At 34.2% G+C, this 15,000-nt stretch overlaps 2 protein-coding genes across 4 annotated transcripts in view; both read left to right on the top strand.

Moving 5' to 3' along the window:
* The window catches only part of LOC122629996 (serine/threonine-protein kinase ULK3), a 7,634-nt gene extending 2,459 nt beyond the window's left edge, over positions 1 to 5,175 (top strand). For both annotated transcript variants that reach the window (XM_043813987.1, XM_043813988.1), the window contains 5 exons: positions 235 to 461; positions 958 to 1,219; positions 1,329 to 1,553; positions 2,076 to 2,260; positions 3,553 to 5,175. In XM_043813987.1, the coding sequence (XP_043669922.1) occupies positions 235 to 461; positions 958 to 1,219; positions 1,329 to 1,553; positions 2,076 to 2,260; positions 3,553 to 3,666 (1,013 nt within the window). In that variant the 3' untranslated portion in view covers positions 3,667 to 5,175. The remainder of the gene's footprint in view (positions 1 to 234; positions 462 to 957; positions 1,220 to 1,328; positions 1,554 to 2,075; positions 2,261 to 3,552) is intronic.
* A 1,639-nt stretch (positions 5,176 to 6,814) lies between these two features.
* Positions 6,815 to 15,000, top strand: part of LOC122629993 — an 18,923-nt gene continuing 10,737 nt past the window's right edge. The window contains exons 1-2 of one of the 2 annotated variants that reach the window (XM_043813968.1): positions 6,815 to 7,029; positions 7,137 to 7,387. In XM_043813968.1, the coding sequence (XP_043669903.1) occupies positions 7,291 to 7,387 (97 nt within the window). In that variant the 5' untranslated portion in view covers positions 6,815 to 7,029; positions 7,137 to 7,290. Of the gene's footprint in view, positions 7,388 to 15,000 lie in introns of both variants that reach the window. The other variant, XM_043813967.1, reaches the window with a different exon arrangement.

Here is a 15,000-nt window from a genome sequence, read left to right as displayed (position 1 = left end):
CACATAAATAGTTTTGTGTATATATTGAAACATTTGATCAACTAGTTATAATTTTGTCCTTTATGTTAAATTAAACGATTCATTTAAATTTTGTGTTTCAACGAAGATGAAAGGGAAATATGAACTTTTCGGACAATCGTAAAAATCGATCATAAACATCGATCTTTGATTTATTTCGTGGATCGCTTTTTTTTTCTTCTCCCTTTCTTTTTTTTTTCTTTTTTGTCATTACAGATTTTGGTTTCGCACAGTACCTATCTAATACCGAATACAAATTTGCCATACGTGGCTCACCACTTTACATGGCACCGGAGATCTTATTAGAAAACAAGTACGACGCTCGTATCGATCTTTGGAGCGTTGGTGTGATCATGTATGAGTGTCTTTTTGGAAAGGCACCTTATTCTAGCAATAGTTATAAAGAATTGGAGGAGAAAATCAAGGAACGTCGTGCAATCGAGGTGATTCTACGAAATAGTTCCCTTTTTTTTTTTTTTTTTTTTTTTTTTTTAATCTTTTTTGGTTGGCTTGAACGAAAAGCACAGAAAAAAAAAACTAACAATAAGATCGAAAATCGTAATCTATTCCGTCATTTATTGACACGTTAAATTTCGTATGACATTTAATTTTTTTGACTTTTGACTTTTGACATTTAAAAGATTAAATATTTACTATTGAACAAGATTAAGATCTAATAATATAAAAATTATGACAAATTCATTTATATCTTTCATTAACATAAAAAGTTATGACAGATATCAGATTATATATATATATATCGATTAATTGCAAGATGGCTTCGTTAGTCGATGTGTATAAATATAATATATAATAAGTTCATAATCTTGCGTTCACGTTAAAATTTTAACGATAAAAATTTTGTTAAAGAATATTTTTTTCTTTTTCTCTTTTTTCTATTTTTTTTTTTTTTTTTTTATTTTCAACGTTAACATATAGATTCCAAAAATGCCTCCTATTTCTCGTGAATGCAAAAATCTTCTGTCATCGTTGCTCAAGCACGATCTTGAAGCTCGCATAAGTTTTGATGACTTCTTCTCCAATACATTTTTGGATTTGGAACATGCACCAAGCAGAGAAAGCTATCAGAAAGGGTTGAAACTTGCACAAGAAGCTGTTAAAAAGGATTGTGAAAAAAAACCGCAAGAAGCATTCCATTTGTATTGCGAGGCCTTGAAATATTTTATTCCATTGTTGATCAGTAAGAATTATTTTTCATTTTGAAACGCGTGGTTTCTTTTGTTTTTGTCTGTTTAAATCGACGATAATTTTCTTATCGCATCCCTAATTGTTGTCCATTCTGTCGTCAGACGATAGCGATCCGCATAGAAAAGAGGCTATGAGGTTACACGTATACGATTATATAAGTCGAGCGGAGAAACTCAAATTGCAATTTAAAGATAAAGAAAATAGTCAGGAAAAGAAAGAAATTACCCAACAGGTGGAAGAGACAGAATGCGTTCCAATGACATCGTCGACTAAAGAGTCGTCATCCCCGATAAATATATCCCCGGGATCAAATTTTCACAAATTACGTTCGTATTTTATGATATATCATATATATTTAATATAAATATTTTTTCACAGAAAAAATATATATATATTCATGTGTATAAATATATTTTTTTATTTATTTATGATGTATTTTTATATACTGATATAAATTTACACGTATATATATTTTTTTTATTCTGAGAAGATTCTAAGCATGAATCTTCTTTTTTTTTTTTTTTTTTTTCCTTATATCTATGTCAAGCCTATAATTTTCTTGCATAAAAATCTCTTAACATTAGATTTACGGAAGTCGTTAATTTGACATATTCAAAATTTCATATTTAAAATTAAAAAAAGGTTGTCAAGAATTTGATCGATTTGCTAATATTATGAAATAATATTATAAAAAATTTATCCATGAATTTATTAGCGAATAAAAATGTATATACAACAAATTATCGTAAATCTAGTATTAATTTGTGATTTCTTTTATTAACAAATGATTTGCTTTTTTTCTCTCTTTTTTTTTTTTTTTTTTGATTTAATTTAATTTAATACATTAGGAATTCTCAGCAAAAGTACACCGAATATGGCCGATGCACTCGACATTGGAGAAATTGCCGTGCAATATCTTTCTGAGGGCAATTACATTCGAGCTTTAGAAAAATTTCAATCAAGTTTAAGTGTCCTGGTAAAGATGTTGAATAGAGAACCACCTGGCCATAGAAGAGATCTACTTCACGAACAGGTGATTTTATTAATTATTTTTTTCTCTTTGTTTTTTCTTTTTCTGTTAAAATATATAAAATTATCCAAGAGAATCATTATTATATAGGACGAGCCGAAAGTTTCTAGAGTATTTTATAAGTTCGATTACACTTCTACGAAACTTTTTAGACTTTTAGTTCAAACTTGTATTTTTACGATCAGAGAAAACAAAATTAATCTAAAGAAAGTCTCAGGAAAAAGAATAATTGATTTTTAAAATCATCCAGTAACTTTTGGATCACCCTGTAACATTGTTTATTACGGATCGTATATTGGTGCTTAATTTTGATAATATCAATTCTCTTGAATTTTTTATATCGTATTTTATTAACGATTTTAATTTAATTATGTATTTGTATGTGTACACGTACGTGTATGTGACCGATGAAACGCATTGCTTTTGCATAATCAGCACAATGTATTAAGTAATCCTCCATAAAAAATCGTATTTCGCAATGTCATATTACATGAAATCGATACTTTTGCATGTATTCGAAGAAACGTAAAAAGTATATATATATATATATATATATATATATATATATACATACGCATATGTATATATGTATGAATAGGAAAGTGATATAATATAGGGTAAGTTTCGAAGATAAATCAGTGATAAGTATAACGCGAAGTAAAGTGAGAAGAATGAGAATACGATGAAGTTCATTTGTCTTTGACTTTGCATAATAAAGAATATATCATCAATGTTTCACAAAAGAATCCTTGAAGATTTTTTGTCAAGTATTTTTCACTTTCTATTTCTTTGTTCTTTTTCTGTTTGTTTTGATGAATAGTTTACAAATATTGAGATGCAAGATGAAGTGTGCTTTTTTTTTATAATGACATTCCCAAGTACAAAACAAATATAATAATATAATATTAGATATAATGATATTATCTTAATATATATATATATATCTACTACATATAAACTATATTATTTTAATAACTAGTATATCAATTTAATATCATATTATTCTGATAATTAGGACATCAACCTAATGGTATATTACTTTGATAATTATTATATTACCTTCTTTCTTTCTCTAAAAAAAAAAAAAATATATTATATAACATTATAATATAAATTGATGTATATAATATATTAGATTAATAAAACAATAGTATTTTCCACTCTCGAAAAATCCTCGTACAAAAATTCTTTTCGAAATAAAAAGTTCTTAAATTAAATGATGACTCACTCGAGTCAATATAATACAATTAATACTAATTAAAACGTATCAATTATTAATTATTACCTATTAATAGGTGCAATATTGGATGCAAACGGCGGAAAGTACAAAGGTTCTTTTGTCGACGAGGAATATGGAATCTGTCCAACGTGCCGCTGATTGCTATAACGAGCATTGTATAATACAATAAAGAGGAAAACAAGAGATGGTATTGTAAAATAGATTATATAATCTTATTTTGATTAAGTATTATGTGTTGTTATTATACGTCTTATTTCTTCAAATTTTTGACCTAAGACTGACTGACTAACTAATTTATATAAGCGAGTTATAAATATATATATATATATTTAAGAGAGAGAGAGAGAGAGAGAGAGAGAGAGAGAGAGAGAGAGAGAGAGAGAGAGAGAAGTACATTCCTATTTTCATTTACATATATCATTTCTTTATTTATATAGATACGTGTATATAGGATGGACCGAAAGTTATTGGATGATTTGAAAACTCAATTACTCTTTTTTGAAACTTTTTGAATAAATTTCTATTTTTTGCATTAAAAAAAATTTTTTTTTATTCTGCTTTTTATTTCTTTTTTTATTTTTTATTTTTTATTTCTTTTTTTCTTTTGTCAAATCGTATAATTACTAGCCTATCTTGTAAAACTTATAAAGTTTGAAAATTTAATTAAGAAACAGTAATTGTTTTGAATTCATCTGAAATTTTTGGCCCATCTAGAAATTTTTGACTTACCTTATGATAATTATATATATGTATATTCAATGTTTCTTATTTTCTTTTTTACTTAAGTCATCCCGCCGTAGTTCACCGAAAAAAACTTTTTATTCTTCGCATTATTATGCGTACGCGAAAGAACGTTAAAATCTAATGCGGGTGATTCACAAAAGATTTTTTGTATCTTTTTTTATTCACGCGCATAATTTTCTCGTAAAACGGTAAAGCTTGTTCCTGTAAAAAAAAAAAAAAAAAAAAAAAAAAAAGAAAGAAAGAAAAGAAACAAACAAACAAAAAAGAAAATATAAACAAAAGAAATATATATTTTAATGTATTTTTATCTTGTAACGATATTATTGATGAGTACTAATAAAATCAAGCTTGTTTCATTCAAATACCATTTTGTTCCTTCAAAGAATATACAAATAAAAAAATAAGAAGAAAATAAATGAATAAATAAATAAATTAATTATTTAAAAAGATCATACTAAATTAATTTAATTAATCAAGAAAACTAATGAGTTCTGATAAAATTCTGCTTTTTTATTGATCATTGTATTCTCGAAAAAAAAAAAAAAACAGTAAGTAAGCAAAATAGTTATAAAAATAAAGTATAATAAATTATATTGTAAAAAAAAAAAAATTTTTTTTTTAAACTCGGTGCATTCTAAACGGTTCAAATAGAAAAGGAAAAAGAAACGTACTCGCACAACTATGCTTTTTATAAATATATACAAACTAACTGATACTCACGAGAGACCGACGTGACCATACGCGTGACCACGATAATTTCCGTTTTATATTTATAAAAACGGATGAAAATATTTCAAGCACATGTCAATTTTATGTGTGTATGCGTGTATATATATGTATGTGTGTGTGTGTGTGTAAAATTATATGAAAGAATTATGTATATAAATTGTATTAAATATATTCACATTTCTTTGCTTGTTATTGAAGAAACCTATAATTTTTTAATAATTCAAACCCCAAAATCTCAAAATACTTCATAACGATATATATGTATATAAATTATGCCACTTTCATAATCCTATCAACTTATATATGTGTATGTACTTAATACTAATATAAATTATTCGCTTCGCTTATTTGATACATTCCACATGTTTATAAGTACTGTACATATACATATATGTATGTATGAATATTAATTATATACATATATTGAATACTATATATACATAGAGTATTCAAACAGTATGATAATATTCGAAACATAGCTTATTCAGTGACGTCATGATTTAGACGTGAATGTGAATAACGATAGAGAGAACGTGATAGACACTTGCCAAAATTGACAACTCGAGTCATGCATTATTTATATGGATAAACAAAAGTCACACGATGTCTACTTTCTTTTTTCTTTTTCTTCAAATTACTTCATTCCCGAAATAGATGGTAATATATCTCAAAGAAAAGAAAAAAAGAAAAATAAGTATTTGTGTCTATATGTACATACATATATATATATATATACCTATATATACATATATATACCTATATATACATATATATACATATATATGTATATACACGCCCACATTAAGAGAGAGAGGGGAGAGAGAGAGAGAGAGAGAGAGAAAGGAAAAAATAAAGAAGAAAACTACAAGATCGGAGTTGCTTAAACGGAAGAAGATGGCGCTAGTGAGACCGCATCACCCCCTGCGACTTCCGGTCGGAGCACGTGATATCTAACGGTCGTCGTTGCTCCGAAGCGTCATGGAAATTTCCATTCTCGAGCAACAACGCAACGCAACTAAATCGTTCCCCCTTCCTGCCTCCCTCTCTCCCGCCCCGCGTCCTCCCTCGAATCCCTCCTACCCCCTCCCCGCCGATATCCAATGTACATAAGCCCCCACTCCGTTAAAACATTACGCCATCGGTCGGTCCACCTCCATCCTACGTTTGATCACCAATCAGATCGCGTCTGGTTATGTACAGACACCCCCACCACTCACCAAAACTCTCATAAATCCCCACTACTCGATGATTTTGCGCGCTTTCGAGTGACTTGGCAACGTCGCAACCGTTAAGTACATAAGGGAGGGGTAGGGAGGATGAGGGGGTTAAAACGGGGGTCGGCGGGACGGGAGGGATAGGGGTGGCGGGGGGACGGTACTGTCGGGAGAGGAGGGTAAGGGGACAATCGCGGCGGGTGGTAGGGGGGGGACAGAAGCAGCGGGGTTGGAGGGAGCAGGATGAAAGGGGGCGGAAGGGTTGGAGGGAGGATACGAGAAAGAACTGGCAACGTGTGCCACATTCAAATCTAAACGGAACCCGGGTCAGCCTCTCCGTTGAACGCCGTAAGAAAACGGCACGGAAAAGCGCGGTGGAACGCGCGAATAGAATAATCCCGCGTATCGTAAGCCGTAACAGTGTTCGTCCAATCGGAGAATAAAATATTGTTCTCCTTGATCGTCATTAAATCATCCCACTTTGATATCATGTCTGTCTCGTTCGTTCGTTCGCTCGTGTTCGCGTCCACGCAGTGAGTGAAAAGAAAAAAAGAACGTGGCGCGTCCACTTCGTCTATTCGTCCGTCCGTTCGTCAGTTCGTCTCGTTTCGTTTCGTTTCGTTTAGTTTCGTCTCGTTCCGTTTCGTCTCGTTTCGTTTCGTCTCGTCTCGTTTCGTTCCATTCCGTTTCGTTTCGTTTCGTTTCGTTTCGTTTCGTCGTTCATTCGTTCGTTATATTCGTACGCACGCGAGTGTTATATGTACGAAAGAGATCGAGAGCGAAAGCGAGAAACACAGGATTTGTAGTAAACGCGACGACGAGCCGCACGATACACCCTGGTGGACGTATGCAGGCATTGTCTCGAAAGAGATCTCATCGGATTCTTCTTAACATTATCCTACCTCCTGTTTCTATGTTCTTCTCTTTTCTCTCTCTTTCTCTTTCTCTCTAGATTTATCTAACTAGACATCTCGCGTCTCTCTTTCGTGCGCGCGTATGAATTTCGCGGTTTTATGCAGACCGGCGGCCGATGTAAATGTCACGAATAATAAACAGGGCTAGTGCCTTGACCGTGGGTCGAAAGTGTCGCTCAAAGGGGCGAAATTATGTGCATGGACGTTCAGGCTAACGAGAAGAAGGAGAAGATGAACGACAGGATCGTCGACGAGGACGTGCAGATCGTCGAAGCCCGTGTTACAAGAGGTAAGTACTTACATTTTGAGGTTATGGGTGGCGGCAGTACCGGCGCTAGCAGCGATAGTAGTAGTGATCACAAGCTAAACACAGCGGTTGTACGGCGAAACTCTGTTGACGAAGTTAACCTATCGACTACCTTGACTTAATTGACGACGATCTTATTTAAGATCAAATCTGGCTACTTACCCTTACGACACTTCCATCTTTCTTGTTTTATCCTTCTTTCTCCTTCTCTCTCTTCTCTCTTCTTCTCTCTTTTCCTTCATCCCTTTCATACTACACAAATTATATTATATTATATTATACGTTGTACCGCTTGTACTCCTCTGATGCTTACTCTTCTATTTAAGCAATTTTATATTGTTGATATTAGTCGGCGAGCTATGCGTGTTGTTCTTTTTTTTATCTGTCTTTCCTTTCTCTTCCGGATTCTCCTATTTCTCCTTTCATGTTTTTCCAAGAACATACTTTCAATGAAATTCGTACAAAAGACCGGGCGATTGTTTTTATTCGTATCGACGGAATCTCGGCTTGTGTGTACGTGTGTGCGTGTACATATTTACGTTGAAAGTCACTGATCAAACGTGAATTTGGTGTAACTCGATCTATACATTGAATCAGTGTTCTACATGCGTTGTCGCGATCGGTTTATAATTTGATAACGAGCATTGTATCAACGACATACGTTATTTACAAAACTTGTCAATGATCTAAGTGTGTTATATGAGAAGTATATATATATATATTATATATATATGCAGCTCGATCGTTTCACGGTAGGATCACGAACGGAACCTATCGCATAATTAAACGCTGCGCGCGAGACACCTTGCGCGCGCGATACATGGCAGACGGACCACGTGGTCGAATAAAAACACAAGCCCGAATCGATCTTTCGAACGGAACGTTTGAAAGGATTATACATACTACCTTGGCGTTTCTTCGAACTTTATCGATGGATGGCAAATCTTCGACGAGATGGATGAATGCCTTAATATCGTTTAGATATCTCTTCGTTCATACGAAGTTTCGAGGAATGACGTCATGATTTATTTAAGGCACACTGTAAGACGATCCCTAAAAAGAGAGATAGAGAGAAGGAGGGAGAGAGAGAAAGCATGTAAGAAGACGTAGCCGCATTTTAAAAAGGGAACGTCTCTCTCTCTCTCTCTCTCCTCACGATCTTCTCTTAATAGTAATCAAAAATAAATTATTATTGTTGTTATCGTTGTTATTGATGCTATTATTAATATTTGTTTTCAAAAGATAATTCGGATTATTCCATTGAATTTTTAGCGAATGACGAAACATCTTTTTTACGATTTGTCGATATTTCTTAACTTAACCTAAGCTAACCTATCTTAACTTAACCAAACCTGACCTAAACTCTTTTATAACGTTATTCGTTTATTTTTCGCACGTGTCCAAATATAGTTCGTTCGTTAGTTTGTTCTCTTATAATTACTTAAATTAAAATCCTACGAAAATGAAAATGCAAATCATCAAGTAAGGTAGATACTAAAGTGTTACGTAGTAGTATCAAAGATATATCGTTTGATCTAACGTATCTCGTTGCCGTCGCACGTGTGAGCAGTAGACATCCCATTAAGAAGGTGAAACAACATCGAGAACGAATCGATCGCAGACATTGCTCTGTTGGCGTCTTCTAATATGGCGGATGTCTTAGAGATTATCCAAGTTGAAGATGAAATTGATGGTATCAAAATCTTTTTTACTTCAATATATTAATATTCGAATATATATATATATATATATATATATATATATATATAACTAAATTAGTGTAGTATATTATATATTAACTGAATAAAAAATGAAATGATATATATATTATACAACCATATATATATGGTGATAAAGAAGAGATGCGAGTCTCTTATCTTTTCGATATCGATTTCACGTTTTACGAAGATAATAATGATCTCCCATAACTATGGATTCTTTAAGTCAATTTAATGTACCTATATACGAGTTATGGGTTGTAGGAGAATATTCTTGTGTATGCGGCACGAGGAAAATAATAATTTGATAATGTGATTTACGATGCGTTATAATATAATAATAATAATCATCATAATAATAATCATCATAATAGTAATCATCATAATAATAATGATAATAATAATAACAACATAATCCGTCGTGTATATATAGAAAGCGCGGAATCGAATGCTTCCGAGTTTATTATTCATGAGGGTCTTATAAATGGTGTTCCTCGTCTCTCATCGTGATGCACATACAAACCTAGTATATGCATATACGCGCGCGCGCGCGCGTGTGTGTATGACAACTATATTCTCCTTTATTGCATTATACTATATTTCTTATACAGACTAGGTTAAAAATCCCTAGGAAGGTCAAAAATTCCTAAATTGATTTTAAAAATCAATTAATTTCTTTGTTTTTTTTTTTTTTGTGAAATCGCAAGCTTAGTTTCATAAAACTCGAAGTAGAACTATAAGCCGGGAAAGAGTAATCGATTTTTCAAATTACTTGGAAACTCTGCTCACTTAGGGACTTTTGGTCCACCCAGTAGTATACTATGTATATCTCATACTTTTTCATTAAATATGCCGAGCGTATTATCTACGAGTGGCCTATCTCTCTCCCTCTCTTTTCTCTCTCCCTCTCTTTCTCTCTCCCCTCTTTCTCCCATTTTCTCTCTCTCTCTCTCTCTCTCTCTTTCTCCTTCCTTCTTTCTCTTTCTCCTTCCCCCTCTGTATCGTAGTGCCGGAAAATTAAAGATGGAAAAGGAGCGCAATGGTGTGAGATATAGCCAAAAAAGGCTTTCGACTAATGATGTGTATATATATATATATATACACATGTATATATGTATGTATGATTCATGTATATATGATGTATGTATGCATGCATGATGTACGTATGTATGTATATACATTTGTGTGTGTTATATGTATATATGCGTATGACCCCGCAACGGTGTTTTATTTTTTTTTTGTTTTTTTCTCTCCAATTTTTTACTATTATTTTTTTTTATTTAAAGAAGCGCTCACGTTAAAGGAAACTAAGCAACGTATGCACGCGGCTATGCTCCTCGTTGTACAGTTGATCTACAAATGCGCACATCGTGTAACGTGGACTGTAGTATGGTAGCAGCGGCGGTAGTGGTGGTGGTGGTGGTGGTGGTGGTGGTGGTGGTGGTGGTGGTGGTGGTGGAGGTGGCGGTGATGGTGGTGGTGGTGGTAGTGGAGATAGTGGTGGTAGCGCTTACCAGGCCGACCGACCGTTCGTCGTCACTTGTGCACGCAGTATATATATACATATATATTTATATATCATGCGTATATATATACGTATGTATATACGCGGAGCCAAATATATACGCGGTGGTATGTATATAGGCGGTCCGAGAGTCGCAAGGGAAATATGTACTGGTGCAGTACATAATGTACCCTCCCTATATACTATATAAGAACCCGAGTAGTGATGTAACAAAGAGGTACTTTCACGAAGTTAGCCGAACTGTTCCGAAGCCGCCCCGGCTTCGGGCAAGTCGCATGCGTGCTCTCTGTGCGACAGAGTATGTATCTATGTATATATATCTATGTACATATATACGTTTGTACATATATATATATACGTCGTATGTGTTGTGTGTAATACCTTACGATTCTCGTCAGCTGCGACGACTGAACGCCGCCATATGCAATTTTGCTAAGCGCGTAAAAAATGTTTCTCCGAAAGCTCACCTGCTTCCCGTTTGTGCAATTTATAACGGAATTCTTTTCTCTAGACCACCCTCAGCCATTCTCTTTTTATCTATTTTCTTTATTTCTTTTTATTTCTTTTTGCCCCTGTTTTTTCTTCCTCTCTTTTTTTGTTCTTTTTTCTTTCTTTCATCCTCTCTCTTTTTTTTTCTTTCTTTCTTTCTTTTTTTTTTTTTTTTTTTTTTTTTTTTAAGAAATACAACAGTAATAAAGATGACGATATCAGTTTAAATCTGATAGCCATATACATACATAGTAGTTTCTAGCAAGAAAAAGAGACACGCCTTGTTAACGTTCTATTGCGAAATTTATATAAGCGGCCACTCACATTGGCCAGGACGATTTCATAGTTACGTAATATTTGCTTCCGCGATGGCATATTTTTGCAAAAGGAAATAAATATCGTTTGGTCGTTATGATAGTGTACAAAGAGAGAGGGAGGGGAAGAGGATGGAGGAGATTGGGAGGAACGGTGATAGTGAAGGGAAGAGAGAAAGAGACAAATAGAGGGAGGAGAACGAAAGCGCGGGAGGAAGAGAGAGAGAGAGAGAAAGAGCGCACGAGAGCGAGAGCGAGAGAGCGAATACAGAGAATGGCGGTGAGAGGTGTAGCAGAGAGAGAAAGAGAGAGAGAGAGGGAGAGAGAGAGAGAGAGAGAGAGAGAGAGAGAGAGAGAGAATGGATAGATTGGAAGAAGGCACATCCGGTTGAGCGCCATATTGTTCTTTCAGTAATTCCTCGCTGCCCTCCCCCACGCACCCGCCAACCCCTGAACCAAGTATGCGCTTCGCTCGGCATAGTAACAGCGGCAATGGCGAACGACTATAAATAGATCGCTAACGACCTTCCAGTGTTGCCAAAACGACTGGCCCAGAGGAAAGACGTAGAAGAAGGCGGGCTATCAAGGCCGCGCCCGCCATTTTGCGATGGCAACGCCGCAACCGTTGGAAATGTTGTTGACGGTTTTCGACCTCGATGATCTGTCTTTGACGAAGGACATCGTCTAGAATAAACAAGCATTTGTTAGTTGCGAAAGAGGAGGAACTCTTTGGGGCCAAAGCTTTTGATATTTTTTAAATAGAGCCGGGGAAAATGTAAAAAATAGAGAGGAAAAAAAGAAGTATAAAATCGAGGAGGGATAATTAATCGACAGTGGAAAAATTCGATTATAACTGAGAGAGAGAGAGAGAGAGGGAGGGGGATAGAGAGGGAGAGAAAGAGAAAGAGAGGAGGGTTGTATCAATAAGTAGAGATTGCGAAAGAAAACTATCCTTAAAATGGCGACTTTTTAACGTATATACGTTTCTCAAGTATCGATCAAGCGACGTTGCCTTGTACATCTAGGTGTACTGGTTTCTCTATGTATGTAGTAGGAATATACATGGTTGCAACGTCGAAAAAAAGAGGGGAGTGGGCGTGCCTGGATAGAGTAGAGCCGGCAACGCCGCGCGGCTGTAAATCATGATTAAAATAATAAGTATAATACATATGTAGTACATAGAGAGGAGGTCGTGTCGGGTATATGTATTTAAGAGGTGCGCAAAGGCACGGATCGGAGAGTACGTCTGGCTGGGTTCTGCGCAGCTTCGGTTCCCCCACTCTCGTTTTCCAATCCCCCACCATCGCAGAGAAATCCCACGGGCGAGTTCCATAAGTCGTAGTGGGGGTTGGATGGATGGATGGGGGAGGGGCTGAGGGCACCTGAAACCGCGTCTATATACCCCCGCGTACATTTACCAATCTTGGCACTTTGCCTGAAAGAGCATATCGACCGTGCGACGTTGTCACATCGTCTGGTACGATCTTACGCTCTGGCCCTGGCCACTCTTTGAGCGGTATGTACCTAGCCTCCTGCAGCCGATCCATGCAACACGATGCGAAACTCGATCGGTCGTACGATTTAATTATTTACGTGGCCCCAACCAACACTGGATTCATCAGCAACGCATAACGTGTAACTTTACACACGCGCACGCTCAAAAGTTTATACCACGGCGAAAGTTATGATACCGATACTCTCAAACTTACCACTCACGAGTTTTACTCTCCTTTTTACATATATACATACGTACATACATACATACATAGGTATATACACACACATACGCGTGATGTATATACAGTTTTTTCCTTAATTCTCTTCTTATTGTAAATTGGAATTTCCACTGGAGTATATACTAGTATGTAATCTATTGCGTCCGAAAGTATATCCGCGATATTATATATAATCTTATCTTTCTAATCATATACTTTCCTTAACACTTTGCGGTCCGCGATCCTTACTTTCGATACTCTTCCTATTAATCACATACTTTTCGATATTTTTCTGATTGTATGAATGCTGATATAGAAGAAAAAGAATAAATTAGTAAACTTTTTTTTACTCCCGATCTTCATCATTTTTTCTGTCCTTGCAAATTTCTTTGTTTACATATATTCTTTACTTTAAAAGCAATCAACGATAATGATTTATTTCTAACTGAAACAAGTCATACACGGATATGATAGATTCTTTAAGAATATAAACGTGTTCTTTTTGATCATTTTAATATGATGACATGAGATCGTTAATGACGTTTTAAATATTATTTAAGTACATACATATTTCTTGATTGGATTTTTAAAATTTGACTAATCAAAGTGCAAAGTTTCTTAAACTCGAGTTTAATAGCGTCCATATTTATCAATTTTTAATTCAACATCGTGTTGAAATAATTTTTTCTTTACAACTGTTTAAAATTGCTCACGTTTTATGACGTTAGCAGATTGATATACACAATCAAAAATGCATTTGTATATTGATAAAGTCTACGCTGCTAAGTCACAGAATTCCGTTGATGAATACCCCAAAGTATTAATTTACATATATATACATACATACATATATATCTCTTATTACATATATATATCTTTGAAATAATTAATAAGATTAAACTATGACAATTATCGCGCAACAGAATGATTTATAAACGACGTTATTACTTGGAATAGAGATATACCATTTTTCTTTAATTTTATTTTTACCACAATTAATTTTTACCATTGTAATCCTCATGTATTGCGTGTGTGGGTGTGTCATGCAGAAATCATCAATGAATTGTTCAACGAATAAGATTTCCAAATAGAAAATACGTATTTTATGTTAGCTTTTTAAAGAAAATCGATAAAATATCTATCTAATGATTCCTCTAAGAAAAATATTTCTTATCGTTCACTTGACAAATCAAACAAGTAAATTTAAAGTTACGCATCACTTTTATCTTGTTGCAATTATCGTTCTTTCTTTTTTCTCTTTCTCTTTTTTTTTTTTTATCCTTTCTAACATACCAAACTCACTAATTATTTAAAAGAAAGTGAGATATTAATAGGAGAAAATGCATTCAATTACAAATATGGAATAAGGGTAATAATTAAGAGATAGGTATATTTACAATAACTGTGACCTCGTTTTAATTGTATAATGAACTAATACTTAACTGTAAGATTGATTTTTTAATAGGAACTAATAATTTCATTGACTTTTAGAAATGTTATTTTGGCTATATTTTATAGGAGATATAAGTATCATTATTCATAGAGGGAAGGAGAAGACATTCATAAGACAAAATTTATAGGTCAGATAAAATTATTTTGGCCAACTAGGTGAGGTCCGTTATCTATAATCGTTCTGATGAAAAAGCTTTTGAGATGATTTTATAGAGTTATTGAAAAAAGATGGAAAGAAACAGTGAGAGAGAGAGAGAGAGAGAGAGAGAGAGAGAGAGAGAGAGAGAGAGAGAGAGAGAGAGAGAGAGAGAGAGAGAGAGAGAGAGAGAGAGAGAAATAGATAGATAGATAGACAGAGATAGACAGAGAAAGAGAAAGAAAG

The sequence above is a fragment of the Vespula pensylvanica genome, chromosome 6 (assembly GCF_014466175.1).
Source record: "Vespula pensylvanica isolate Volc-1 chromosome 6, ASM1446617v1, whole genome shotgun sequence".
Lineage (NCBI taxonomy): Eukaryota > Metazoa > Arthropoda > Insecta > Hymenoptera > Vespidae > Vespula > Vespula pensylvanica.
This window is presented reverse-complemented; position numbering and strand designations above follow the sequence as displayed.